This window comes from Apiospora aurea, assembly GCF_038362705.1.
Source record: "Apiospora aurea strain CBS 24483 chromosome Unknown utg000004l_segment0_segment0, whole genome shotgun sequence".
Classification (NCBI taxonomy): Eukaryota; Fungi; Ascomycota; class Sordariomycetes; order Amphisphaeriales; family Apiosporaceae; genus Apiospora; species Apiospora aurea.
In genome coordinates this window covers 3,665,843-3,691,742 of record NW_027117391.1, presented here as the reverse complement: position 1 = coordinate 3,691,742, position 25,900 = coordinate 3,665,843, and the positions used below count along the sequence as shown (strand labels likewise).

General features: G+C 54.5%; 10 protein-coding genes across 10 annotated transcripts; 5 read left to right on the top strand and 5 right to left on the bottom strand.

The window, feature by feature from the left end:
* Positions 1 to 1,725: 1,725 nt before the first annotated feature.
* PG986_005951 (uncharacterized protein) lies at positions 1,726 to 3,181 on the top strand (the record flags this gene model as incomplete). The annotated part of the gene is made up of 3 exons (XM_066842173.1): positions 1,726 to 1,842; positions 2,049 to 2,840; positions 2,960 to 3,181. The coding sequence occupies 3 exons, from the start codon at positions 1,726 to 1,728 to the stop codon at positions 3,179 to 3,181; spliced, it is 1,131 nt and encodes a 376-aa protein (XP_066702035.1).
* Positions 3,182 to 3,733: 552 nt separating this feature from the next.
* Positions 3,734 to 5,161, bottom strand: PG986_005950 (actin cytoskeleton-regulatory complex protein END3; the record flags this gene model as incomplete). Its single annotated transcript, XM_066842172.1, has 3 exons — positions 3,734 to 4,479; positions 4,617 to 4,851; positions 4,925 to 5,161. 3 exons carry the CDS (start codon positions 5,159 to 5,161, stop codon positions 3,734 to 3,736), a joined length of 1,218 nt encoding a protein of 405 aa, XP_066702034.1.
* A 945-nt stretch (positions 5,162 to 6,106) lies between these two features.
* Positions 6,107 to 9,214, bottom strand: PG986_005949 (uncharacterized protein; the record flags this gene model as incomplete). The annotated part of the gene is made up of 1 exon (XM_066842171.1): positions 6,107 to 9,214. One exon carries the CDS (start codon positions 9,212 to 9,214, stop codon positions 6,107 to 6,109), a length of 3,108 nt encoding a protein of 1,035 aa, XP_066702033.1.
* A 1,592-nt stretch (positions 9,215 to 10,806) lies between these two features.
* PG986_005948 (lysyl-tRNA synthetase) lies at positions 10,807 to 12,629 on the bottom strand (the record flags this gene model as incomplete). The annotated part of the gene is made up of 3 exons (XM_066842170.1): positions 10,807 to 10,871; positions 10,924 to 11,948; positions 11,998 to 12,629. 3 exons carry the CDS (start codon positions 12,627 to 12,629, stop codon positions 10,807 to 10,809), a joined length of 1,722 nt encoding a protein of 573 aa, XP_066702032.1.
* A 1,188-nt stretch (positions 12,630 to 13,817) lies between these two features.
* Positions 13,818 to 15,438, top strand: PG986_005947 (pyridoxal phosphate-dependent transferase; the record flags this gene model as incomplete). The annotated part of the gene is made up of 3 exons (XM_066842169.1): positions 13,818 to 13,866; positions 13,930 to 14,092; positions 14,148 to 15,438. 3 exons carry the CDS (start codon positions 13,818 to 13,820, stop codon positions 15,436 to 15,438), a joined length of 1,503 nt encoding a protein of 500 aa, XP_066702031.1.
* A 319-nt stretch (positions 15,439 to 15,757) lies between these two features.
* PG986_005946 (uncharacterized protein) lies at positions 15,758 to 16,363 on the bottom strand (the record flags this gene model as incomplete). The annotated part of the gene is made up of 1 exon (XM_066842168.1): positions 15,758 to 16,363. The coding sequence occupies one exon, from the start codon at positions 16,361 to 16,363 to the stop codon at positions 15,758 to 15,760; it is 606 nt and encodes a 201-aa protein (XP_066702030.1).
* A 1,543-nt stretch (positions 16,364 to 17,906) lies between these two features.
* Positions 17,907 to 18,749, top strand: PG986_005945 (uncharacterized protein; the record flags this gene model as incomplete). Its single annotated transcript, XM_066842167.1, has 2 exons — positions 17,907 to 17,957; positions 18,036 to 18,749. 2 exons carry the CDS (start codon positions 17,907 to 17,909, stop codon positions 18,747 to 18,749), a joined length of 765 nt encoding a protein of 254 aa, XP_066702029.1.
* A 1,228-nt stretch (positions 18,750 to 19,977) lies between these two features.
* PG986_005944 (uncharacterized protein) lies at positions 19,978 to 22,263 on the top strand (the record flags this gene model as incomplete). The annotated part of the gene is made up of 5 exons (XM_066842166.1): positions 19,978 to 20,027; positions 20,127 to 20,901; positions 21,003 to 21,598; positions 21,658 to 21,764; positions 21,830 to 22,263. 5 exons carry the CDS (start codon positions 19,978 to 19,980, stop codon positions 22,261 to 22,263), a joined length of 1,962 nt encoding a protein of 653 aa, XP_066702028.1.
* Positions 22,264 to 23,586: 1,323 nt separating this feature from the next.
* Positions 23,587 to 24,124, top strand: PG986_005943 (uncharacterized protein; the record flags this gene model as incomplete). Its single annotated transcript, XM_066842165.1, has 2 exons — positions 23,587 to 23,872; positions 23,982 to 24,124. 2 exons carry the CDS (start codon positions 23,587 to 23,589, stop codon positions 24,122 to 24,124), a joined length of 429 nt encoding a protein of 142 aa, XP_066702027.1.
* Positions 24,125 to 24,589: 465 nt separating this feature from the next.
* Positions 24,590 to 25,472, bottom strand: PG986_005942 (uncharacterized protein; the record flags this gene model as incomplete). The annotated part of the gene is made up of 2 exons (XM_066842164.1): positions 24,590 to 25,186; positions 25,311 to 25,472. The coding sequence occupies 2 exons, from the start codon at positions 25,470 to 25,472 to the stop codon at positions 24,590 to 24,592; spliced, it is 759 nt and encodes a 252-aa protein (XP_066702026.1).
* Positions 25,473 to 25,900: the final 428 nt, after the last annotated feature.

The following is a 25,900-nucleotide window of genomic DNA, read 5'->3' as shown; positions in this document are numbered from 1 at the left end:
GTAAGCGGAAATCGTGTGTTGGACACCCCTCAAGGTTCTGTCGACATCCGTACATGCATAGTACGCAAGGCTCTATCTATTGAACGAGTGGGACTCGGATAGATCATCTTGGTCAAAGTGCCCAGACCGAACAAGACAAGTGACTGGCTACGCGATGTCAACACCAGATGCTGCCCAGATCCCGATGCTGACCCTGATATGGGCCGTGACAACAGAGCCGCAGCATGCACGGCTTTGGACTGCAGCTGTCAGAACCGGCTCAGGGTCTCAATGCAAGACCAACTATGAATAAGCTAGCTGCCGAGGTTTGACACGGCACCGCCATCTTTCCGCCATCGCAGAGAAAAGAAACTTGAACGACTGGCTTCCAGTCCTCGGTACATAGGTCTTTCCCAAGATCAAGATCAAGATCAAGATCATCAAGATCGGAGCTCTGTATCTCCGACTAGCCGTGCTGTGCTCGGTGCTCGGTGCTCGGTGCTCGGCCCTTAGGCAGGTAGATGGGTGGTTCGATTTCGATTTTGAGTTTGGGGCTCAATCCCGCATCGGATGGCAACCGCCCCAAAAGGCGACATGACATGATTGCCCACGGCACTCGAGTGGATCGTCGGAAACATTAGCATCTCTCTTGGATGCTTTTTCTTTGGAGTGGCATCTCTGTAAATTGCTTGTGGATCCATGGGCTCAAGGCCAAGCTGCCTTGTCGGGACCGAGACCACTGCTAAGCACCGCTCGCTCCTGACCGAAAATGCGCAGGCCCAACCTACCTGCACACCAAGGATGCCTTTTCACCCAGCCAGCACATCCTATGTGTGGTCAGATTTCGCTCCGGGAAGCCTGGCTAGTGAGTCTGAAAAACATGGGGGAGAGGCAAGAAGCAGAAGCAGGAGCAAGAGTCCTGATCTTTGGTGAGTTCGTTCGGAGACCAAGACCAAGAGTGCTGACGTGGGGAACTACCGGAGGCGGAAAGGCCTCCTAGATTATCTGACGCCGGGCAGAGCTACACTATATAGGCCTAACCGCAATGTAGGTTGGGCTAGTTGGCGCAGAAGCAATCACCAATAACCTATCACCATGCCAACATGCCGACGTGGTCAACAATGTGCGGTATGCATCACAAAGCGACTCGAACGACGCAGGCATCCGGATACGTCGTAAAACGTGACATGACAGGGCAGATGGCCAAGCAACACAGCCACTCCTGGCCGGCCCTCAGGATGATTTCAGGCCGGCCATCTCAACGAGACATTGCTCAAACCACCGGCACCCGCGCGCATGCAGGGAGCAAGACCAGTCCGTGTGTCGAGCGACGCAAATGCACACGGCGTGATACAAACGAGCGGATAGGCCCCCTCCCTTCCTGTCAGCGTCTACTGCATGCGGATGTTAGCGTTCATCCCATGCCGCCACCTTGTCTTGGACTGCGACTGAGCACTCTCGCCCAGACCGGACAACCGAGGTTTGCATATATAGCATGCCCCGTCCACCCTCGGGCCACGGGCGTCGTACTCCTTAACCATCTTGCTTCTCTTTTCTGACCTCGCTTCCATTTTTGTGCTGCTTCTTGATACCCGCCCTCAGGCCTTGTTTTGTTTTCAAGCTCCTCTGACGCTGCTCTCTGCCTCGACACTCGCCGATTCAGCCCTATTTTGGGTTTCGAAATTACAACTGATTTATACCGGACTTCGCCAACGTAAAGATACGACATAGGCACAACTACACACAATGGCTCCGACAATTGTTGTACTAGGAGGCTCTTTTGCCGGTCTTCAAGTCGCCCACAGGCTACTCAAGCACACGAGGAATACCCACAAGGATATAAAGGTTATTCTGGTTTCCAGGGTAAGCTTCTGGCTGCCTACATAGCTAGTGCCAGCATGGTCCCGGAGTTGAGATGGCGAATTTCGGTCGTGGCTGAAGCTATCCCTTTGAGACTACGCCACTTGTTCATGTGAAATTGCTCTGAAATGCACACTCAGCGCTGTCCGTTGGCCAGAGTAGAGACAGGCGCCATCAGAAAAAAGACTTAGTATCTAACATGATGATAGGATAGCCACTTCTTCTGGAACCTAGCCGCGGTTCGTGCCGTCGTGCCGGGTGTACTGAAGGAGGAACAGTACAACTTACCCATTGAACCTGGTTTCTCTAAATACCCAGCAGAGAACTTTGAGTTCATTGAGGGCTCTGCTGAAGCCGCCGACCTAGACGCCAGGACTGTTCGGGTCGTGACTGCGACAGGCGAGCGCAGCCTGAGTTACGATCACCTGGTGTTGGGGACCGGCTCGCGCTACATGGACGCCAACTCCCCCTGGAAGGCCAATGGCTCCAACGAGGAGGTCATGGCCAGCGTGAGGGCGACGCAGGAGAAGATCCGGGCGGCCCAGCACATTGTCATCGCTGGCGCCGGCGCCACGGGCGTTGAGACGGCGGGCGAAATCCGCTACGAGTTCAAGGACAAGACGGTCGTGCTGCTCTCGGGCAACGACCAGATCCTGGGCGGCGATGCCATCGCCGGCAACGCCGAGAGCGAACTGCTGAAGCTCGGCGTCCAGGTCCGGCTCAACGCCCGCGTCAAGGGCTCCCAGGAGCTGCCCGACGAGGGCGCCGAGGGCGGCAAGACCGAGGTCGTGCTCGAGAACGGCGAGAAGATCCTCACGGACCTGTATCTGCCCACCATGGGCGTCCTGCCCAACACCGACTACCTCCCCGCCAAGGTGCTCCGCGATGACAAGTACGTCCTCGCCGACGAGTTTGGCCGCGTCCAGAACGCCGAGAACGTGTGGGCTGCTGGCGACATCCTTTCGCAGCCCAAGGCCGGCTTCATGATTGCCGACAAGCAGGTAAGTTTGTTCCCTCTGTCCCACTCCCTCTCTTCCTGATGCACCAAGCGTCTTGCGGCTCTCCTTACTGCTCAATTTCCTTCACCCGGCTTCGTCTAGTGCTGACAGTAATTCTGTAGGCTGCCGGTGTGGCCAAGAACATCGATCTCGTGCTGAACGGCAAAAAGACAACGCCCGTCAAACTGATCCCTGTCGATGTATTCGTCTGCGCCGTCGGTCGCGGCCGTGGTGCGGGGCGTATGGGAGGCATCAAGGTCTTCTCATTCATGGTCTACATGATCAAGGTCAAGACGTTGGGCATGCAGATGATGCCTGGGATTGTTGATGGTAGCTCGTTCTAGTTTCTTTCGACTCTTGATTTTTCTCTCGTTCTCTCCTTATTGGCTACTTATGTACGAGCAAAGGATAGACCGATTCTTCCGTAATGTCTATAACATAGGGGTATGGACTCGATAGGCGCAGGACAGGGGTCTGCAGGATACATCGATAATACCCTATTACCATACCTCTTCCTGTAAGAATTAATTGTTGGAAAATATACCCTCAAATCTACGTTAGTTTTATTCAAGCATGAGTATGCTCAGTACAAATCAAATTCACATGTTCAAGCTTGGCTGAAAAAGTTAATATTACATTCCGTACCCAAGGGGCTTTCTTCCTACTACAATGGCATTGCGATTGCGTACTTGTGCAGTGCATCCTACTACAAAGGCAATCCTCAGACTTCCGCCCGCCTTCCGCTAAGGATAACCTCTACTGGTCCATGGCAGCGCCGGCAGCGGACGAAGATTGGTTACGCGTGCCTACCTGCGCTGGATGCCCTGTGTCCAGTGGCCCGCCCGACTGGATTCGCCTATAGTCTCAATTAACACCATGGCAGCTGTCTAGACCGTCTACTTGTTCGCCTTCTCGTCCTCAATCTCCCTCCGCAGCTGGTCGAGGACCTGCATCCGCGAGCTCAGGTGCGCCTCCAGACCGTCGACCTGCTCCTTGACCGTCTGCAGGTCGTCCTGGACGCCCCGCAGGCCGCCGCCGGCGTTGCCCTTGTCGCCGGACCCTTCCTCGAGCTCGCGCAGCTCGCGCCGCTTGTAGTCGAGCAGCTGCTCGAGCTCGCGCTTGACGAGGGCGGGCTTGCTGTCGCGCTTGCCGCCGGGGGCGCGGCGGTTGGCGATCTCCTCGACCTTGGCCATCTTGTCGTCGAGCTCCTGCAGCTCCTTGCGCAGCTTGACCTCCTCCCAGTCGGCGTCCTTGGTCGCGCTGAAGTCGGTGCCGGACGCCTTGAAGCCGCTGCGGCCCAGGCGCGTCAGGTACTGGTCGCCGAACTTGGCCTTGCGGCCGGTCGAGGTGGTGTCGTCGGCCTTGGCGGCCCAGCGGGAGCTCTTGGGGTCGGCGCGGGGCGCGTTACGGTCGCTGTCGATCTGGTAGTCGATCTGGTTGCGCTCGAAGGAGGACCGGAGCGAGGCCGGGACCGTCCGCGGGATCCGGTACCCCTCGTGCCGGTTGTTGAGAATGTGCAGGAAGGCCAAGCAGGCGTCCTTGTTGATGCTCGACGAGGCCGACGGGTTGATCAGGTTCCAGGCCGAGCGGATGTCTGTGTCGGGCACGTCGAGCGATTCGTACAGGTCTTCTAATGCGTTGACTGTGGGGTGGTTAGCGATAAGTCGTACGTGCAGGACTCATAGATGCAGTAGTAGTCCCTAGGGAGGGAAGCGAGCAGGGGGAAGGGAGAGACATAAGGCAGGTAGACGGAGAGGAGAACCACAGGTAGCAGCTTACATGATATCTCGCCGCGCATGTCTCGGCTCTCTTGGTATATTGACTCGTACTTGGACTTGTCTGCCGGGTTCATGTACCAATCGAAGCCGTCCTTCAGGCCGGGCGAGTCGAGGTCGTCGTCGACTTGCTCAAACTGCACTTGCTTCCCCGTGATGGCGCGGCCGGCTTGGACAAGGTGGGATTTGGACTCAGGCACGAGCCAGTCGGGCAGGACCTTGGGCACCTCGGCGTATTCCTATAGTGATTTGCACAACCCAGTTAGAACGTTTCGCTTCCTCGGATGCAGCGTGTGTCTGGCGATTACCAACCCCGTTGACTATATCAAAGACGATGCGCATGGCGACGCAGAACTCCTCAAAGTCGAGGTTCCCGTCGTTGTCGATGTCGGACACGTCCCAGACCTGCTCGAGCTGGTCGTCGCGCAAGCCGCTGTTCTTGAGCAGCGGGGCCGCCATCTCGCCCGTGAGGAACTTGGCGCCATTGGTCCTGGTCGCGAAGATGTTCCAGTACGTCTCGATCTCCGAGGGCTCGATTCGGGGGGCCATATTGGCGGGTGTGCCTCTCAGGGTCTTATACGGAGTCGCACGCGGATCGGGTGGGATTCGAGGGTTGGAGAGGTTCGGGAGGTCGGTTGGGAGAGCGGAGGGAGACAAAAGACGTATGCCTGGCGGTCTCGTGAGGGGTCCCTCGGTCCTGGAAAAGTCGCTTCTTTTGTTCGTTTCGGTGATGATGGGCTGGCAGTAGATTCAATCCAGAAAACAACTACCGGTCCTTGGTCGTCCCTATCGCCAAATGAATGGCAATCTACAATCCCCACTGCTGTTGTCGGCCCAAGCCCCAGCAAGGAGCTGACGTCTTGGTCTTAGCTGGGCTGGATCCTTAATCCCCTGCGTTGGGCACGCAGGGAGGCAGGCTAGCAAGGTTGCGAGGCCAGCAAGCCAGGTACTTCCCCCGTTAGCGCACGGCCACAGGGCTCCAGAAGGGGACCAACACTGCTGAACTTACAGTGCATACAGTACCTACAGTACCTATCCTGGGCCGAGCATGCACATTTCATCACACCAAGACATTATTGGCATTGCGCTTCATGAAGCTTTTTCGGGTCCAGGTTGTCCAGTTTGGGTATCACTTTATTCATTTCTCGTTATTCCAACACTCGCACGCATGTAGGTGAAGCCTTAGCCCAGTGTGCAAGGCCTCTTCCGTACGTATCTCATGGTCGCTTGCTGGACAAACCCCGTATTAGTCCAATCCTGTCTCGCTCGTATCGCCGACGAGACCTAGGAGCTCAAACAAAGACCACGGGGTAGATGCTTCTTCGCTCATGCCATGCCATAACTCCTTTTGCCCTGACTCTAAGAGGGCAGTAACACGCGTTTCCTCTGAATGCCGGGAGGGAAATTCCTCCAAACTCCTTCCTCGTCGTTGTGAGATTCAACGCTGGGAAGAGCTCGAGCCCTCAACTCGGCTATCGATACCAGAATCAGTACTTAACCTGCTCGTTCGTCTCCGTCTTCGACTTCGACTTCGACGGTCTGCCGGGCCCCGGAAGTGTTGACAACAATTGACGACGAGGCCTCGGCGGATGTCGGAGAGCTATCGGCCTTGGCAGGTGAGCTACTTGCCTGTGTTTCGACCGGGTCAGGCAAGGGATGCTTGCGCGGTCGGCCACGTTTTCTCTTGAGCGGACTGCTGCCCGCTGAAGCGGCCCCGGACTGGCTGGCAGGGGTGGGCGTGGTGGCAACACCGGTTTGGCGTCTCGCAGATGCAGGAGTCGGAGCCCGAGACTTCTTCGTGGTAATGGCGCTGGCAGTCGAGGCAGCTCGTGGCGCTGCCGCCCTTCTGGTCACAGGTGCCTGCTGCTGCTCCTGAGCTTTGGTCGACTTGGTGATCTTGCGGCCCCAACGGCTAGTTCTAAACGTATCATCGTTGTCATCGTTGTCATCGGGGATGCGATCCAGTCGTTCAGCATACTTCTGCTTCTTCTTCAGCGTCCGCTCATCGTCGCTGCTGCTGCTGCTCGAGGACTCGATCTGCCGCTTCAGGAGTTCGTCGTTGAAGGAAACGAGGCCCATCCCGATCACCGAACCGGCCCTGGTCGATCTTCCTTGTTGTCCACTACTGCTACCGGGCCTGTCTGATGCTGCCGCCGGGGCTGCTATTCTATTGGCTCTGGTTCTCCTCTGGAGCGCCTTCTTCTTCTTCTCTTCTTGGAGCTCCTTCACAGCCCTGGCCTTCTCTCTTGCGAGCTCGCGCTTCTCGGCCAGTATCTCCTGCCTGCCTTCTTCCTCTAATTCGGCCTCGAACTGTTCCCGGTGAGGTCCAAGAATGCGCTGCGCCTCAAGCAAGGTGTTTTTCATGTGCCGTGGCACCGACTTGGTCGCGGTGGCCGCGCCCATTCCTTCTTCATCTTCTTCGTCTCCGGAAGAAGGAACGTCTGACTTGGAAGAGGCATTGGCCCCTGTCGCAGAATTAGGCAGGATGCGCTTTTGGTAAAGAGCCATGTCGTTGAGGATCATGTATTGTCCACCTTCATGCATGAGGTCCATCGTGGTCTTCGCCTCCGTGACCTTGCCATCAAGTCTCTGCAGTTTGCGCACTTTTCGGAGTTCGTGAAAACCAGGCGCAATGGTACGTGGCATGAGGCAGTCATCCCTGTACAGAGCGTAGCAGCCCGGCATCGAAAACCGGGCATGTACGGCCTCCCGTAATTGCGGCATTACCAAATTATCTTGCGTGTATCGGACACCTGTCTCCAGAGGCAAATGAAATGAATAGACCCCGCCTAGGCCATAGGGCAGCTTTCCATGCCGGCATGGCTGTCCGAAATCGTCCAGGTTACACGCTGTTGGTGCCGAGTGATCGCCAAAGTCGCCATCGAAGGTGATGAGGTGACCTGTAGGGCCAATCACATAGTACTGCGGAGGCAGACGGATCGTGAGATACGGCTCGTAAGGTGCCGATTGGCCGGTGATGGGGGTGTTTGCTCGCGCGATAGGACCCGTTGGCATTGTAGACAGCTTGTTGGGTGTAATTGCTGGCGATTCTACAAAGGAGAACGGCCTGCGAACCGGCGTGCGATATTGAAGGTTTCTGGGCGACACGGATCTAGTTCCTGCATCTACGCGGAACCTTTGAGCTTGCTGAGTATCCCACCATCCTCTGTTATTGCCCTCTACTGCATCCAATTGCTCATGCTTGGCTGCCTTGTGATCAACCCCCGGCATTGCTTGATGCATAGACTCCAGAAGCTGTCTGGTAGGTTCGGAGATGTTGGGTAAGGGAATCACAGTATTCTGTGTCCCGAATGTTCGCGCGGTAGCAGCTCGGGGATTTGCCCTTGGTGTAGGGGACGCCATCTGACCGAGAGAATCGCGGCTGTTCGATGCGCGACTGTAGTCTATTCCAGGGGCATCAACTCGGCTTCCGTGAGGTAGTGGGCTAAAACGATGACCTTGGACGCCTCTGTCGAAGTATGCAGCAGAGTCGTCAAGCCTGCGCTGGAGATGCAGTGGAGTGTAGGGTGCGCCTTCCTGACGCCCCTCGACGAAGGAGAAATGACTAAGCTTCAAGGCCGTGTAGTCTCGACACCAGTCTGGGTATTCGACGAGATAGCGTCCGGCGTGACGGAGAGTGTACACCGATCGAGGTCCGCAAACCAAGGTGTTGCGTGGCAGCACGATCTCGGTGAACCGGACACCATGGGGTGTTCCCTCCTCGCCTGGTATGAGAGCGAAGTGGAGAAAGCCTGAAGGCCTCGCCGGTGGTTGAGTTTGGGAATGAGACCTTCGCCCTAGACCGGGAGGCCTGCTGAAACCATGATCTGGGGAGTCCAATGGAGCCGACGACGAAAGCCAGGAAAGTTGCGAGCCCGAAGGCAACATCGAACTGGTGAAAGGGTCGGCCGCTATGGGAAAGCCATCGTTGGTGATGTTCATAGGCCATCTGATGAGGTGCGAAGACCACTGCATCACTATTGCGACAGCCGCCTGGGGCAAGCTCTGTCCCATCATGAACTTGGAAGCTACATGTACAGTGCTTCTGTCGAGGTAGGTTGTTTCGGCATATTCGCCCGGGCCGCCTGATGCATGCTCGTTCCATTCTGACAGATGGCGGGAAACAAAGTCGTCCGCCTCGTGGCGGTACAGATGCAGAGCCTCGCAGGCTGTTTGGAAGGGAAAGAGCTCGTTCCGGTAGAAGCTCGTGAGGGCCTTCATGACGACTGCTTGCGTACGGTAGCCGAGACGGTCCCAGGGGATTGGGCTCGGCGGTACAGGAACCGGAGCCGGCAAACGGCTGTCCTCATTTTGGTCCGGAACCTCTTCGGGATCGTCGTTCGTAGCTTCTTCGCCTCGAGCCAACACTTGACCCTCCTCATACCAGGGCGGGCCGTAGCCGTCGAGGAGCTCCGGAGTGCGGAACACTGGGTCAGATGGCTTAGCTTTGTTACCAAAAACAAATCCATCACCTTGGACGGTTTGCTTGCCTTTATGTAGCCAGTTCTTGCCCGGTCGATGTGCTGCGCGAAAGGTTAATGCTTGCCCCTGTGTTGCGAGGGCTTCGGGTTGCGCCTGCAACGGCGACGGAATATCCTCCATTTTTTCCTGTGCCCTCAACGATGTCGGCTGTTGGGTTACGACAGCATCAGAGCCACGGTTTCCTATTTTCTATTATCGAAGAGAAAGAAAGGGGAAAGGGAAAGAAAAGAAAGAAAGCTGTGTGTATCGCCCAGTGATGTTGTTGGTCGAGAGAGGGCCGAATACAAATGGGATCTGGTCGCAAAGATGGCAGCAGTCGATCAGCCCTCTCCACGCGACACAACAGAGAAATAGTGATTAATGATGATTATCAGAAGAATCCGATGGAGTAGTGGACATGGGGTGGATGGCGGTGGGTGATGTTTAGAAATGTGAGGGCCCACTGGCGCAGGCTGCGGCAGGAGCGTGATGAGGTTGATGAGATCGATGCCGACAATTAGGCTTGAGCACCTTTTTTTCCCACAGGTACGAGGCGCCGTACTGCAATGTCGCGCCTGTAGCGGTGTTCAAGTTGCGAAACAGGTGATGATGAAACCTGGAGACCGGACCTGGGAACGGGAGTTGATCAGCAAGGGAGTTCAGAGATGGCATGTTTACACGTACCAAGCGTCAACACGGCGTGTGCAAGACGTGATGTGATGTTTTATCTCGACGACAAGGAAGCCACCCTTCCAATTCACAATCCATCTTAATAGAATATCCGTTAAGCTCTGGTACTTTACAATACTTTTTATTGATGACACCTCCAGCACAGAGTGACCGAGAACCCTTCGCCCATCTGAGCGTCTTCTGTATTCACCTCCCATCTACATCGGCTTCCATTTAGGACCCGGAGAGAATTGATATGCCCCAGCTGTACTACAAGGGACAATCTATCATGTCATTGTCAAGCGCAGAACAAGCTTGCGGGAAAGAAGCCTCGTAGGGTCTCTTGGGAGCCGTCGAGCCTCGCCTTTCTTGCTTCTACACAAGATACTAACCTGAAGCTTCTCACAGTTTGTTGCCCTATTTCCATCCATGACGCTTATGGTGTGCTGAAAAGCACAACCGGGCCTTCACGTACAGGTTTTGGATAACTGGAAAGGGGCCTTTGACCTTTCTAGGGGAGACCATCGGTCCCAAACCCAATCCAATTCATACAAGTTCCTCCCACAACCTCACAGCCCCGCCAGGGTATAGAAAGGTCAGTAACGAGCTTTTTGAGCATGAAGTTGAAGAGGCAAATGGCTGTACGTCAACTAAAATAGGCTTGGTGGTGTAGTTGGTTATCACGTCAGTCTAACACACTGAAGGTCCTGGGATCGAGCCCCAGCCGAGTCATGATTTCTCTTTTTGCCCCTTTCAGATAGGCATCTCAACCTACTGCTTGTCTGTCTACCTCGTTTTGCCCAAGAAGCAATTCCACCGGGCTGCTGAAATACACTTCTGCTTGACGCGGAGATCTCGGGGTATTCCTCCTTGCCAGGTACGTCACAAAATGCATGCATGGGATATTCGGGAAAATAATTGGTCACTCCTTGATTTTTGTTATTCCTTTGAGCAATGTTGCTATCTCCTCTATGCACTTAACAGAGTATGACTTTAAGCAATATCGCTATGCCCTTGATCCCTTAATCTACTGTACTGATTATGCCATTGTTCTGATTATCCCATTACTCCGGCTTCATAGTCGGGAATGCCAACACTTCTCGAATGGAATAATTGTCCGTCAAGAACACTAGAATAATCATTAGTCATTGCCATAAACGGGATAACGGAGGTGGACTCACTGATCATACGGTCGATACCCATTCCCCAGCCACCGGTAGGGGGCAGGCCATGCTCCAGAGCGCGACAGAAGGTCTCATCGACCATCTGAGCCTCGTCGTCACCCTGATCCTTCTGGTGTGCCTGCTCCTCGAACCGCAGGCGTTGCTCCGTGGCAACGTTGAGTTCCGTATATGCGTTCACGATCTCCTTGGTACACACGAATGCCTCGAACCGCTCGCAGAGACCGGGGATGGCTCGGTCACTCTTGGCCAGCGGCGACATCATCTGCGGGTGTCCCTTGATGAAGGTAGGGTTGATGCATTGGCTCTCCAGGAATTCGCCAACAAGGGTATCGAGCATTCTCGCGTTGGTGTGAGGTGGCGAGCACTCGACGCCCATCTTGGCAAGCACCTTCTTCAGGAACTCTCCCGTCTCCGCTGTGTGCATCTGATCACCGGCCGGGAACTTCTCGCCCGTCTTCTCCTCCAGAGCGGGAATCATCTCGATTCGTCGCCAAGGGGCTGCCCAGTTGACCTTGTATTCGGTTCCATCCTGCTTGTGGAAGGTTGTCTCGTATGAGCCGTGGAGGTGCTTGACGAGACCTGAGACGAGCTCCTCCGTCATGTCCATAAGGTCGTATACATCGGCGTAGGCCATGTAGAATTCCAGAGTGGTGAACTCGGGGTTGTGTGTAAGATCCATGCTCTCATTTCTGAATTGGCGACCCATCTCGTAGACACGGTTGAGGCCACCAACCACCAGCTGCTTCAGGTACAGCTCGGGGGCGATACGCAAGAACATGTCCATGTTCAAGTCGTTGTGGTGAGTGATGAACGGCTTGGCTGTAGCACCTCCAGCGATGGCGTTCAGCATGGGGGTTTGCACAGCAATGAAGTCGCGGTCATCAAACCACCGTCGAATGTAGGAATCGACCTTGGCTCGGGTGAGGAACACGTTGCGTGCCTTGTCGTTCATCATGAGATCAAGGTATCGCTGTCGGAAGCGTTGCTCGGGGTTCTTGAATCCATAGTGGTCATCGGGGGATCTGGTGTAAGCAGGGGGCAAGCAGAGTCACCTCGATCGCACCAATGGACAGTTCTCCCGAGTATTCGCCTTCACTGGCCTTGCTCTTGGGGCTTGTCCTGGTGGCGAATCCACGAACGCCGACGATATCACCACGGCGCAGGTCGGCGTGTTGAGCCTCGAACTCGGGGGCATTGGGGTCAGACTCCTGGGCTTGGGCAAGAACCTGAAGACGGGTGCCTTCGGATCGAAGATCGTAGAAGACCAGCTTGGCGCCGGACGATCGCTTGACGTAGATTCTGCCAGCCAGCGAAACGGTCTTGGTTTTGTCAGACTCGCCGTTCTTGAGGTGCTTGAACTCGTCGGCGAACTTGCGGATGTCGTAGTCGACGTGGAACTTGTGGGGGTAGGCCTTGCCCTGGGCGTGGAGCTCATTGACGCGGCGTGATCGAATCTCGAAGTACTGGTTGGGAGTGAGCTGGCTTTCGTCGACAGCATTCTCCTTCTTCTTCTGAGCAGGCTGGGACTTCTGCTTCTCCTCCTTCTGGGCGTCCTTCTCGCGCTTCTTCTGGCGCTTCTTGAGCTCGCTCTTGGAGATCATCTCGCCAGTGACCTCGTCGAGGTGAAGCTTGCCAACATCGGCAGCCACCTGGTCGACGGGTGTAGCAGCAGCAGCAGCAGCGTTCTCGTTGGAATCGGCCATGATTGCTGGTGTGAGGTGGAGGAAGGATGAATGATTGTTCGCTCCACGACCACGACCAATTCTTGCCCAATAAATTGTGACTCAAGGAAAGGTGCCAATGACTCAATGCGGGACAATCAGTAAATGCCCCGCCGGAATATTGTGTACTTCCGGTGCGTTGCTAGGGTCTAATCTTTTGTGCCCCGCAGCAGTTGATGGCCGTTTTTACAATTGTACCACTGATTACCCCCCTCGATGGCGGCAACTGCGTTGGCGTAGTAGGTGCTTTCCGTAGTAACCAATAACCTAACCAGTTCATTCAATTGGAGAGAATTAACAATCCAGCGGTGCTTTCTGAATACTAATAGTCTAATCAGTTTACGCAACTAGAGAAAATTAAAAATCCAGTGGAATAAACAATTTTAACGTTGCGCCAATGGCATTATATTATCCCACGTCTTTACAGTATAGCATGTCATCGTGGGATAGCAGTGCTTTTGCTGTGTTGTAACATCTGGATAATATGTACCTACCAACTTTTTTATTTATTTGCTATCCCATCCCGATACCGGCTTCGGATGCTTACCCCAGGCAGGTGCCATCGAGGGGCATGGTGGGGTGAAAAGTTCTAGATTCATTCCAATTGAATAATCGCAGAAATCCAATGGCCGGTTTGGAACTACCCAGGCTACAAGCAGTCTACACGCTTCAATCGCATCGTAAGGTAAAAATATTAGATAGTGTCAATCCGGATGGCTGGTTCGATTCCTTAACGTTAATCATTACCAGGCCGCCACCTTTACACATCCCGTCTCAACGGTGGCATACTCGTAGGGTGATCTTGCAAAGTCAGATTACAATATCAGAGAGAGCGCCTCATACTGTTCGGTATGATTTCCGTACCTCTTGAAGATCAAGTATCGGGAATGGCATGATCTTGGCCAGGCAATTTCATATCGGCTGCTGTGCCTTATAGTTTCCCCGCTTTAGTTTAGGTGTCTTCCGTACCTTTATCCATTCGGAATGACATTCGTGCGCCTTTTGATCGATCCATTTCATTTGCTTCTCCCCTTGCTGTGACATTGATACTTCCAAATACCAAGCAATAAGCCAACACGAATCTCTATACATTTTTATATAAGCTGTCCTATTTTATAACCAAGGGGCTTGGTTCTTGGTAGGATTTACCAAGCCATACATACAAGCACAATGGACTCCAAAGAATTCAGAGAAGCCGCGATCTCTTCGATAGACCAGAGTACAAACTCCCCTGAGCATAAGTACGTATCACCGTTTGGGAACCATGGCTGACCAGCACTAGTCGTCAAGTATTATGATACAATCGAGGAGCGAAAGGTTGTCTCCGAGGTCGAGCCTGGCTATCTGAGGAAACTCCTCCCCGATCATGCCCCCGAAGACGGCGAGGCCTGGTCAGATATCCAGAAGGATGTCGAGGACAAGATCGTGCCCGGGCTGACGCATTGGTAAGACTCTTCATGAACTCTTCGTTGTAGGCTTTCTGGCTAACAGCCCAAATAGGCAATCCCCCAACTTCCTTGCCTGGTTCCCTTCTTCGTCGAGTTTTCCTGCCATGCTAGGAGAGATGTACTCGACCGCCTTCACCGGCGCGGCGTTCAACTGGATCTGCTCCCCCGCTGTGACCGAGCTCGAGACCATTGTCATGGACTGGCTCGCCAAGGCCTTTGCGCTTCCGGACTGCTACATGTCAACCGGCCCTACCCATGGCGGTGGTGTCATCCACGGCACGGCCTCCGAAGCCATCGCGACCGTCTTAGTCGCGGCCCGGGACAAGTATCTCCGGGAAGCCACCAAAGGCCTCACCGGCGAAGAGCAGGAAGATGCCATGGCCGAGAGGCGCGGCAAGCTCGTCGCGCTGGGCAGCGCGGCCACCCACAGCGCCACGAAGAAGGCGGCCATGATTGCCGGCGTCCGCTTCCGCACGATCCCGGTTCATGCAAAGGACGGCTACCGGCTCACCGGCGAGAGCCTTCGATCCACCATCCAGGCGCTCTGGGCCAAGGGTCTCGAGCCCTTTTTCCTGACGGCGACGCTGGGTACCACCGATACGTGCTCAATCGACGACTTCGACTCCATCACCGAGGTGCTCTCCGAACCGGCCCCAGCGGGCCACGGCGAAATCTGGGTCCACGTCGACGCCGCCTACGCGGGCGTGGCGCTCGTCTGCCCCGAGTACCAGCACCTGACCAAGCAGCTCTCCAAGTTCCACAGCTTCAACACCAATCTGCACAAGTGGCTGTTGACCAACTTCGACTGCAGCTGCCTGTGGGTGCGCGACCGCGCCTGGCTGGTCGAGGCCCTGAGCGTGAACCTCGCCATCTTGCAAAACTCTTACACCTCCTCGGGGCTCGTGACGGACTACCGCGACTGGCAGATCCCATTCGGCCGCCGCTTCCGCAGCCTAAAGGTCTGGTTCGTCATCCGCAGCTACGGCATCAAGGGCCTGCAGGCCCACATCCGCAAGCACGTTGGGCTGGGCGAGATGTTTGCTGAGCTCATCAAGACGCGCAGCGACCTCTTCGAGATCGTCACGGGGCCCCGCTTCGCCCTGACTGTCTTCAAGCTTAAGGGTCACGACAGCGCCGCCATCACCATCGACGAGCAGAACGCCCTTACTAAGAAGTATTACGACAACGTCATTGCCGAGGGCAAGATCTTCCTCTCCAGCACCGTCGTGGGCGATGCCTTCGCCCTGCGCCACTGCCCCGCCACACCCTTTGTCGAGGAAGTGCACGTCAAGAAGCACTTCGAGATCCTGGTTGCAAATGCTGAGACGACGTTGGTAAACTAGACATTCCGACCCGGGGCTTAGACTTAGATGAATGATATTACGCGAGACGCAATCGATCTTAACTCATGCACATGCAGACTTTGGGAATGTGTGATAACAACGTAAGCTGAAGCATCTTATGCATTTGGTCCCTGTGTTTCCCAATGACCCCCATATGCTTTCGTAATATTATGTCATGCTCGCTCATGTATGCTCCCCTCTGCCTTGATTGCATATATATGCATGCAAATTTGCGTTAAAAAAATACAAACTGTCGATGAAAGATCAACAATCAAAATCCTGCCAGTAACGTCATGCTCCGATATCAAGATACACACAATCAAAACGAATCTCGTCTGCTGCTACGGCGGACGCTGCCGGCCCTCCGGTCTTCATACCGGTAGTCGTTCCGGAAATTCCTGTAGTCATCGCGGAATCCCCGGTACTCCTCGTATCGGTAGTCGAGGCGCCGCGGGTCATCACGGAAATCAGGCCCGCCACCGTCATATCTACTGGAATCGCGGCGTGGGCGGCGGCTAGTACTGCTCCTACTGGCACCGCCACTGCCGCCGCCGCTGTCTCTTCTCCCTCTGTCATACCCGTCGTCGCCGCCCCGACGCCTGTCGCGGCTCCCCTCTTGTGAATCGTCGTACCTCGAACCCGATCGGGGACCACCTCCACGCGGCTCGTATTGGTCTAGTTCCCGCCTGCGCCTGCGTTCGCGGCGTTCTTCCTCTTTCCGCTCCGCCTCGTCCTTGCGCTCCTCGTGCTTCCGGACTTGGTTGTCAATGTTCCAGACGAGGCCGATGCCGATCGCCGCCAGGATCAGGGGCTCCGTGTAGCCGTAGCCGTGCTGCTTCTCCAGCTCCTTGCGGCGGGATCGGTGTTCGGGGTCCGCGCGCGAGGGCAGCAGTTCTCGCGGGTCGGGGACTGGTAATTTGGGCATGGTTGTGTATTTATTTGCTTTTATTTGGGGTTGATTGGGCGGTACTGCAGAATTGGTGGTGACCTATCGTATTACACACAAGATCTCCAGTCGTATGCCGCCGTGTGGTTGGTGTAAGTCGATCGTAGCCCGTCTTATCAGTTGCCGGAACGTATTCCACCGGGTCTGATACGTGCGACTTTTTGGCTGAAATGGTGTTGTACCGCTAAACGGTCTCGAGTGATTCGTTATCTTGGTGGTGTGAGATTATGGCTCGCTCCACAGGGAGATGCAAGATGCAGATGACAACTATAAAGGGATTGGATGACTTCAAGGTTGCGCTGCCGTTTGGGTAGCGATTGGTCGTACTTATGGAGGGGGAATGGAAAATGATAACAGCCAAAGTGGTGTACGGTCGGTGGCTGTCTGTGTTGGATACATCAGTTATATATAACTAACTCCCCAGGCGCAATTCACTGAAACTCGAAGGCTGATATCGGAGGAATACTACGGCTTACCGGGTCCGATTGGCTAGCAGCTCGAAAAACGAATCGCTGGATTTCATCATCGTGCAATTTTAGTAGTACTGTCATTTGACGACGTGGCTTGCGGAGAGGGTCAATGCAAGGCATCGCAAGTGAGGACCCCAAGATCGAGAGATGGCAGCTCCAGCGCTGTGATGTCATAGCCTGAGACACCGCTAACCTAATCCTCCACTGGCTGGGCAGGCCGGGCACGCTGGGCGCTCTGTACACTGCTGGGATTTGAGATCTGGCATTGGCTTTGCATGGGCATGTGGGTGCGAGCAGGGGTTCGTTGCGACTAGCCTCCTTCCCCCATGTTTTGGCCGTTGGCTGATGGCGTCGCTGGTGTCTCTCGGCAGCGCCCGTATGAGAAAGACTCCATATCGAAAAGCTTGGTGCTCTCAGCATTGCACCTAGCCAGGCAACCCTTAGCCGGACTGAGCTAGGTAATCCAACAAACTCGTGAGATTTTGCTGATAGCGATGGCGTTGGCGTTGTGATGAATGAAGCTGCTGTGGGCTCTCCTCTAACGGGGCCGACAGACTTCAGAGCAGAAGTACAGTTGTGTCTTAGAGGAAATGACTGGGATCTGCACTCATATTAGATACACGCGAAGTCTTCAGTTCATGGTTGCATGCGACTGCCAGCTGCCTGACTATTGCTAGTTATTCTGTTGCCATCTACTTAATGAGAACAGTGCAGAGCAAATAGAAATTCCACTCGGGTCCTCATGTATCAGGTTCTCACATACATGTAGGAGGTACCTAGGTAGAGTCTACCACCTATCTCTTCCATCGGATTGATGGTCTCGAAAGTTGGAAGCTGTCTGATCAAAGCAGTCACGCATCAGCCGGAGCAACATTCCCGGCCAGCCGGTATTGCTGAGCACCTTCCAGATCTGAGACAATGCACCAAATGCACCTGCTATTCGGACATCATCATCATGTGCATCCACCAACATCGCATCATACATCAAACAACAACATCATAGAACAGACATTAATACCGACTTCTCTTAGCCCAAGTTCTGTGACACCGACATGTCCTTCTTCGCGCCATCTTTGCCAAGTAGGGCGTTTGCTCGGGATAAGGTGCAAGAAGAAGGGCTGAAGCCGAAGAGTCCAGGACAGCGTCGCAGCACCCTATCGACGGCTTTCTCGGGCCCCTAGGTGAACGATGAGAACCGCCCGTCAAAATCCAGCGCTGCCGCCGCTCCGCAAATCCCATTACACGTGTTGACAAAGCGTGACGACTATGTGCGGCATGATAGGGTGCCACAAGACACAACTCCGGTAGCGTCCCTCGACTTCGAGGAAGGTGCAGAATATCAACGCGAATCGGAGAGTTGTGTAACGGCGCCGCGAAAGGCCGGCTCAGACCTTTCTCGGGCTTGCAGTCCTTCATCAACGTATGCTCCCGAGGGGAGACTGTCGTCCCTCAGTGACCATGGCCGGTCGTCCGCCAACTCGCTCGTTTATGGGCAATTAACTTCGATGTCGAGCATCGAGCTGTTCTGCGGTACTCGATTCGACGCCTCATGGGCTCGCTCACACTCCAGCATCGGCATCGAACAAGGACCGAATCTCATGGAGGAGCTGGAAGCTGCAACAGGGCCTCGAGGAGATAGCGATACTTCGCTCGCTGCCACGGCATTGAAGGTAGAAAGTGCCACCTCCAGCGGCGTCGAAGTACCACCTTGGGTCGTGCAAGCCTCGGAGCCATCAATAAGCCCGTCTGAGTCAGAGCTAGAAGGCATCAGCTCAACAGACACAACTCCAAAAGGCCGACATTTTCTTGGGACTCACAAATGGGCGAGGGTTTTCTGGAAGTCAAGGGCGCGTTTCCTCCAGGCTCTTGGCCTGGAAAAGCCAAGAAAATTGTGACCTCGAATGACGGAAAGTCGGGATACAACCAAAGGGCTGTATATCAAAGAGGTATTGTAGCAGAATAGTCGTCTAGACACCACCATTCACCAAAGGCGCCTGGTAATAGATTCCGTATACCCCAAATTCGGCCGCAAAACAAGCTAGACATACTTACCTATGTTTGGATACAATGAAACCGTGGGCTCATGTGCGTGCAAGTGGCGATTCGCCCGGTTCTCACACGAGGGGCTATAGAAACGGCGTGCTGAAGAGTAAGGATAGTTTGATACCGCTAACAGGATACTGTACTGCAAGTACAACGATTCATGCCTAAGGCTATGGTGTATCGAGAATATAGACGGATTTTTGATAACATAAAGTCTTGCCAACCTCGCTCGTATAATATGCATGAGGCTTGCTGTCGGTAACCAACCTCCTCGGTGTTTAGGCGTGTTCATCTACTGTGGAGATCATGCTACATGTAGGTTAGCACCAACGCTGAACGCATGGCGCCTGGGGCTTCCAACAAAGATCCAAAGAGAGTTTAGTGCCCTCTTGCTCGTATTTCAGGCTCGACTCGGACCATCAAGTCTCTGCGGAGTGCATTTGGCTCGTGAGCATGCAGATGTGCAGGTGTGCATTGTGCTCGTACGGGTTTCCAAGATTTTGGTTATTTTGGCTCCTTGCTTCAGGTGGTGGGGTTCGGGATTCGCTAAACCAAAACCACGCTTTACGAAGGCAACATTGCGAAAGCAGTTGCGCATTTTGGACAGAACAAAGTCGCCATCACCAGGTGGAAATGGATTCTGACATCTAGCAATAACCATTTCAAACCCATACTCCAACACACGAGCTGGTAACCAAGGAGCAGCGCTGAATCGCCTGAGCCATAGAGTAGATACCAGACTCGTTTTCGTCAGCCGACATACCGTCTACTGTCAGCACGACCTATCATTCATTTCCTGTGCTGATCAATGACTGGCTGACGACCTGCGCAATGTATGTAGCACATGCGGTACAACCATCCCACTCTTTCCGCCGCATGTTGATAGTCCGTGTTGGCTAAGACGGAATGCGGCTTCAGATACCAGGAAGTGGTTCCTTCCATGTTGTCATGACCATCTGACGCCATATCTCGGATTGTTTGTTACTCAGCAGATGGATCCAGAATATCCTCTAGGGCGGGCCCGGCCCGGCCCTCCTCCACCGCCCCCCTCAGCGTCGAGTATATCATCCCTGGGGTACGATGCGTCTTTCGCCAACAATAAACCCTGCAACGGGTGCCGAAGGCGAAAAGTACACAGTCCATTCACTTGCCTCATTGCTATCCGCTATCTATTGTTAAAGCTGGCCCGGAGTGCTGATAATCTTGCAGGTACGCTGTGACAAAGGCAGACCTTCGTGTCTGAACTGTAGTCGTCATGGGGAAACGTGCGTCTACGAGGGGCAGCCCGAAGGTGGCGGCGCCTTCACTGCCGAGACCCAGCAGAGGATGCAAGATCGCTTGGACAGACTCGAGCGCTTGGTCCAGGGAATGAACTTCGTCGGTGGTCCGTCTACCGGAAGGGAGTCCCGCCTGTCGTCCACCGAAGCGGTGATCCAAGGCTGGAGCCCGGAAAGCTCTTCGACCGTCGAGTCAGAAGACCAAGGCGTGCAGCTGTCCGAGCCCAACATCTGCTACTACATGCACCCAAATTACTGGCTGAATCTGGAAGAGTTCGTGGACGAACCGCGTGACCTGCTGCGATGGCCGTACGACGACAAGATGAACAGCAACTGGCCCTTTTCGGCACAGAGTATAACCCCTATACCGACCGAGGGTTTGGCACCGCTCCATCTACCCGTGGAACAGCAAGTCCTCCTTCATGATTGGTTTTATAAAGCCGTCGATCCATGGATACGTGCCACGCATTATCGCGCCTACATGAATGAAGTCTCGAATTTTCGGATAGGGAAGAGCGTTATGCCGAGGGAGGTAGAAGCGGTCATATTCTCCGTCCAGGCTATAACGGTGGCGGCAATGCCAGGCGACCAGGTCCAACAGCAATTTGGTAGACCTAGGGAGCACCTGCTTTCTCACTTCCAATCTGCGACGGAGCTTGCCCTGAACCGCGCCAATTTCTTGCGAACGAGGAACATGTGGTTATTCATGGCTCTCCTGCACTATATCGTACGTCTGTCTCTTGCCGAAACCAGGACCTGCTACGGTACTTGACATGGTGGCACCCCTTTCGATGGTGGCTCAATCGTATCTGACTTGTATCTATCTAGACATTCTTATTCCATACTGGGCAAGCAGAAAAGGCAACTTCATTTTTGGGGACTGCAACAAGAATTGGCATGCGGTTGGGCCTTCACAAAGACCCTTCCGCGCATCTCTTCACCCCATGGGTCGCCGAAATGAGACGTAGGCTATGGACATATTTTCTGGTGCTGGACCAGCCGACATATAACTCTGAAGGTGCCGAGTCTCTCTTCGACACTCTACCATGGATTCCAAGACCAGTGAACGCGAACGACAACCAGTGGCCACCCCACAGATTCATGAAGCCAGAGCAGGTACCAGCAGATGCCGATGGATTCACTGACATGACTTTTGCCAACATACGTCGAGAGCTCTACTACATGGGCCGCGAAGTAGGCAGGCTATCTCGCATGACAGAACCGGAACGGCTCGTTGCCATCATCACTAATTGCGACAACGCAATACGGAGGAAGTATATCGATCACATGAATGTACAATGGCCCATGCAGGCGGTTATCATCGGGTATTACAGTTTCTACCATCGGTGCCTGCGGATAAATGTAGAGGTCACAGCGGTGAAAAGCAGAGCTCAGTCAGAACTGCCAGAGGATCTACACACACGGTAAGAGTGATACCTGGGGATTTAGAATATCTCATTGACGACATATCGATTTCATACAGTATCCTCACGACCCAGCTCGATCTTTTTGAAGACCTTGAACGCACCGAGGCCATTGCTAAGCAGCACAACTGGCATTGGATTTTTAGGTGGCCGCCACCATTTCACGGTAAGCATTTACAACCACTGCCGTTTAAGGCCGGTCTTGTTTGATTCATCGCTGGATGTTCCCAGCTTACATCCGCACAGGAATTGCACGCCTTCTCCACAGCCTGGCGGAAGTACCCAAGACGGCCGAAGCTGAGCGGGCCTGGAAGCAAGTCAATCTCATATTTCGCCGGCATCTCGGCGATGACATGACAATGCACGACGTGCCTTCGTGGCGGCTGATTGAGCGTCTGTGCGACATTGCCATGTTCGCTCATTCCAGTCGGGCTCATCGAGGCGCGGCGTATACCTTGCGTGGGCAACCCAGACCGGGAAATACAGACGGCGAAACAACGACGAGTACGGGGTTAAGTCTTGTCAATCAGTTGGCTTATCCCGGGTTTGGGGCAGCGTCCTATAATGGTTCAGCATCAGGAGGGAGTGCAACACACGCTGCTACGTCAAGCAGTGGCAGCATGATGCAATACACCTCGACGGAGGGTAACGCCTTCCAGTCCTAATGTTGATAAGGGGTCCAAGGAGGAGGGGTTGCTCGTGTTCGACCATGTGCGTGGTTCCAATGAGACCCGCGAGCCCAACAAAGTCAACCATTTGCCTCACTCGCTTCCCCTACAACATATTTCAACACTTGTAGTCGTCCGGTCTGGCTGCAAAAGATCACGAGTTTCATCACACTTACACGGACACCACGAATGACCCCAACTATGATAATGGATCTTCCAAAGGAGCTGTATGGGAGATGGGCAAGCAATATAGGAGAAATTTCGATATATCCGGGTTGACGAGGGATGGTACGGAGTATCCCAACTTACAACTAATCTGGCATCTGTACAGCCACACATGCATAAGTCTCAAAAAAATATATGATTGTTGATGTATGTTAGAGCCATGACATTTGGTAACATCGCCTTGGACTGCGCAACAATGTCCCCGTTGTGACCAGCATGACCCCTTCCGAAAGCCGTAGATTGCCCCAATCAATCCCGAGCGTTTCGGACGAACTGTGCCCTTCCTATACATATCTCAACAATACTGCATCGGCGCATGAGATGAGAAAGCATGCTAATCAAAAGAACAATCAAGGCGGTTCTCCGATCAGAAGATACCGCTGAAAAAGAGCCCCACCAATCACGTTGACTGACTCGCACAAACAGTCCATATCGTTCGTTCGTTCACTCGCTGCCACCCGCGAGAGCGGTATCATCCATCATCCACACCCATCGATTGAACGCATTGACGACCATGATATGAGAGCATCCTCAATCCGTACACACGACTCCGTACCAAAAGTCAACATCCATACACATGCAGGCACAGACCCTGCACCAAAGATCGTGGGTTTCCCGATAAGCCATAAAGCCATCGGATGCTGCCTCGCTCACCTTCTCCATGCGGCAATTGCCAGCATGCATTGCGTCGAGGCTCCATTGCTTGATTGAGCGCCTGGCTCCACACCTATCGCGACTGCACACGGGGGGCTGGGCTGGATCTGGGGCTCGAAAGGGTCGCAGCGCAGCGGCGGGCATGTGAATAATACCGTTAACATCGACACAGAATCATATCGGAGGGGTGGCTAGGTGTGATGTGATTATGATGAGTGGGAGCAAATCATAAGATAGACCCCGAAAGAAATGTATAAGTGGTGATATCGGCTCCTATGTTACTCTTCATTCTTTTTCCCTCTGCTCTCGAACACCACCGATCCCAGCTGTCACTTATACTATTACACAAATAATCAAACACTCCCCTTTGTATATACCCAAACACACACACACACACACACACACATATAAACCTTCTTCGGATCCCTATAATATACAATAATGCAGCTCCCCATCCTCCCCACCCTCTTCCTAGCCGCCACGGCCGCGGCCCTGCCCGTAAGCGACGCCGCCGCCGCCGACTTGGAGCCGCGCGCCGCCAGCTTCGCCCGCGTGAGCCTGCCGGCCCCGGCCAACTGGATGACCGACTCGTCCCTGTACCCGCGCAACATCATCGCGGCCTACAGCGCCGAGCCGGCCCAGTACGCCTCGGCCGAGAGCTGGGCCGCGTACATCCTGGCCAAGTGCCAGGGCTACCGCGACTGCACGTCCTGCATTTCGTACTCTGGTAAGCACAAGCGAGAACTCTCACATCACCCGATACCTACCATTCTTTCCGGTGTGGCACAGCCATATCATACAAAGAAGCTTGCTGATGATACTGCTCTTGTGTATAGCTATCAACTCCGGAAGCACAGGGGGCCGATATTGGTTCGGCGAGGTGTACAGAGGCGGTGCCACTACGCCCGCGCAGTACGAGCGCGAGGCCGACCCTAGCCTGGGGGTTACCAACTCGATTGCGTACACCATTGTTTCCTAAAGGCCCGAGGGTGTAGATAGGGAGCGAGGGTGATGATGATGATGATGATTCTACGGACATGAAAGGGGGCAGAGAGGACAATAGGCACTACCAGTGACCGAACGGATGATGGCATACGAGAACCTTCCCGAGGCCATACATAGAATACCCCAGAGCCTTTATACAGTACGCGTTTCACCATAATGATACCGAGGCAGGTTTTCCATTTCATCTTGAGTTGTATTATTCTGCCTTGGTAATGCCCAATTCGACGAGATCAGTACAACCGACCGCCTTTTACATACCACCAGTGAAATGTACGTTACAAAACGCCCTATTAACTCCTCATGAGCCATCCAAACTCCCGTAGTTTTCGGTATCATCCTGGGGACCCTCGTAGAAATAAATATTGAGAATGGTTGACGCAATTCAGCCGCCTCCCCGGATCCGCTGTCGTCCCTGCCTCACTTGTGCAGAACCGCCTCATCACACGTTCTCTCGAAACACCGATCGCCGCTCCGTCGGGCTGTCGTTCTTGGCTGCGCCACCACCAGGTCTCGGTGTAGCGCCCGTGTCAATGGGCCTCGGGCTCACGCCGCGCATGCTCATGTTGCTCGGCTCCGCCGCGTCGTCGTCGAACGGATTCGCGGCGCCCCGGCCGCCTGCCCCCGGCACACCGAGGCTGTCGCGGTCTCGCGAACGACCACGGCCGTTATCCGGCGCGGCTGCGCCTGGCGTCGTGGCCAGGTTCATGTTGTACCCGCTGCCAGTGTATGGATCGTTGCGGTGGCCCAGTTCCTGTTCCTCGTAGTAGCCGCCAGGTCCGTAGGTGTCGGCCTCGTGGCCTACGCGGGTATCCCAGGCTTCGTCGGGGTCCAGCGGCCCAAACCCGCGGCCGTGGCCGGGCTGCTCGTAGGCGCCGCCGGCCGAGCGGTTGTTGCCGCGGCCGCGCAGCTTGTCGTTGAACCATCCGCGGATGCCGCCAGGCGCTGGAGTAGGTGTCCCGAACGCGGAGGGCTCGGATCGTGCGAAGGGGTTATACGAGGATAAGGTGGGAGCGGGGAGCTGTGATTGTGGTTTATTCTAGTCAGCATTCAGAGCTCCATGGCGAGTGAGGCTCAAGAGTGTTCATCATCATGGGGCAAATTGCAATCGGCCCCGGTGGAAAGTACGGATCGATGGATGCAAGCAACGCGGATTCGCGCACGGCACAAGCAGCGCGTCGTAGCTGATGGGGCAAAGGTGAATCAAGGAAGAAGGCACTTACACCCAGTCGTCGCGCTCTGAGCTGTGTGAAGACGACCCATCCTATCACAGCCGCGAGGAGCAGCAGGAAGAGGACGAGGAAGAAGATGCCGAGCGAGTTCATTTCTGCCGGCACGGCCTACGGCCAACACAGCACACGGGTTCGGCGTAAGCGGTGGTGTTGTGCTCAATGGGAGAGGTCATGCAGCAGCAGAGTGCATCAATCTGCGCTCTCTCGCTCTTTCACACACTCTCGGCGGCTATGCGAACCAAAGGGAAATGGTAGAGGTGTCGCAAGTCGGTATGCTGTCTCTCGTATGTAGGGTAGGGTTGCAACGATTAACGTACGAGGCTGATTAGCATGCCGTGCCTAATGCGCGACGCAGGACCATGATTCAAGAATGGCAAAGAGAGAGCACTGGGAGGTTTGCTTGGCGACTGGTGGTGCCAACAATAGAACCTTAGCCAGGGTTACGTACCACTGAAAAGCCCATTTTGCGTCACTGAACAAGATCCATCTCCTACTAAGGCATCCCCACAGGGCCACAGGGC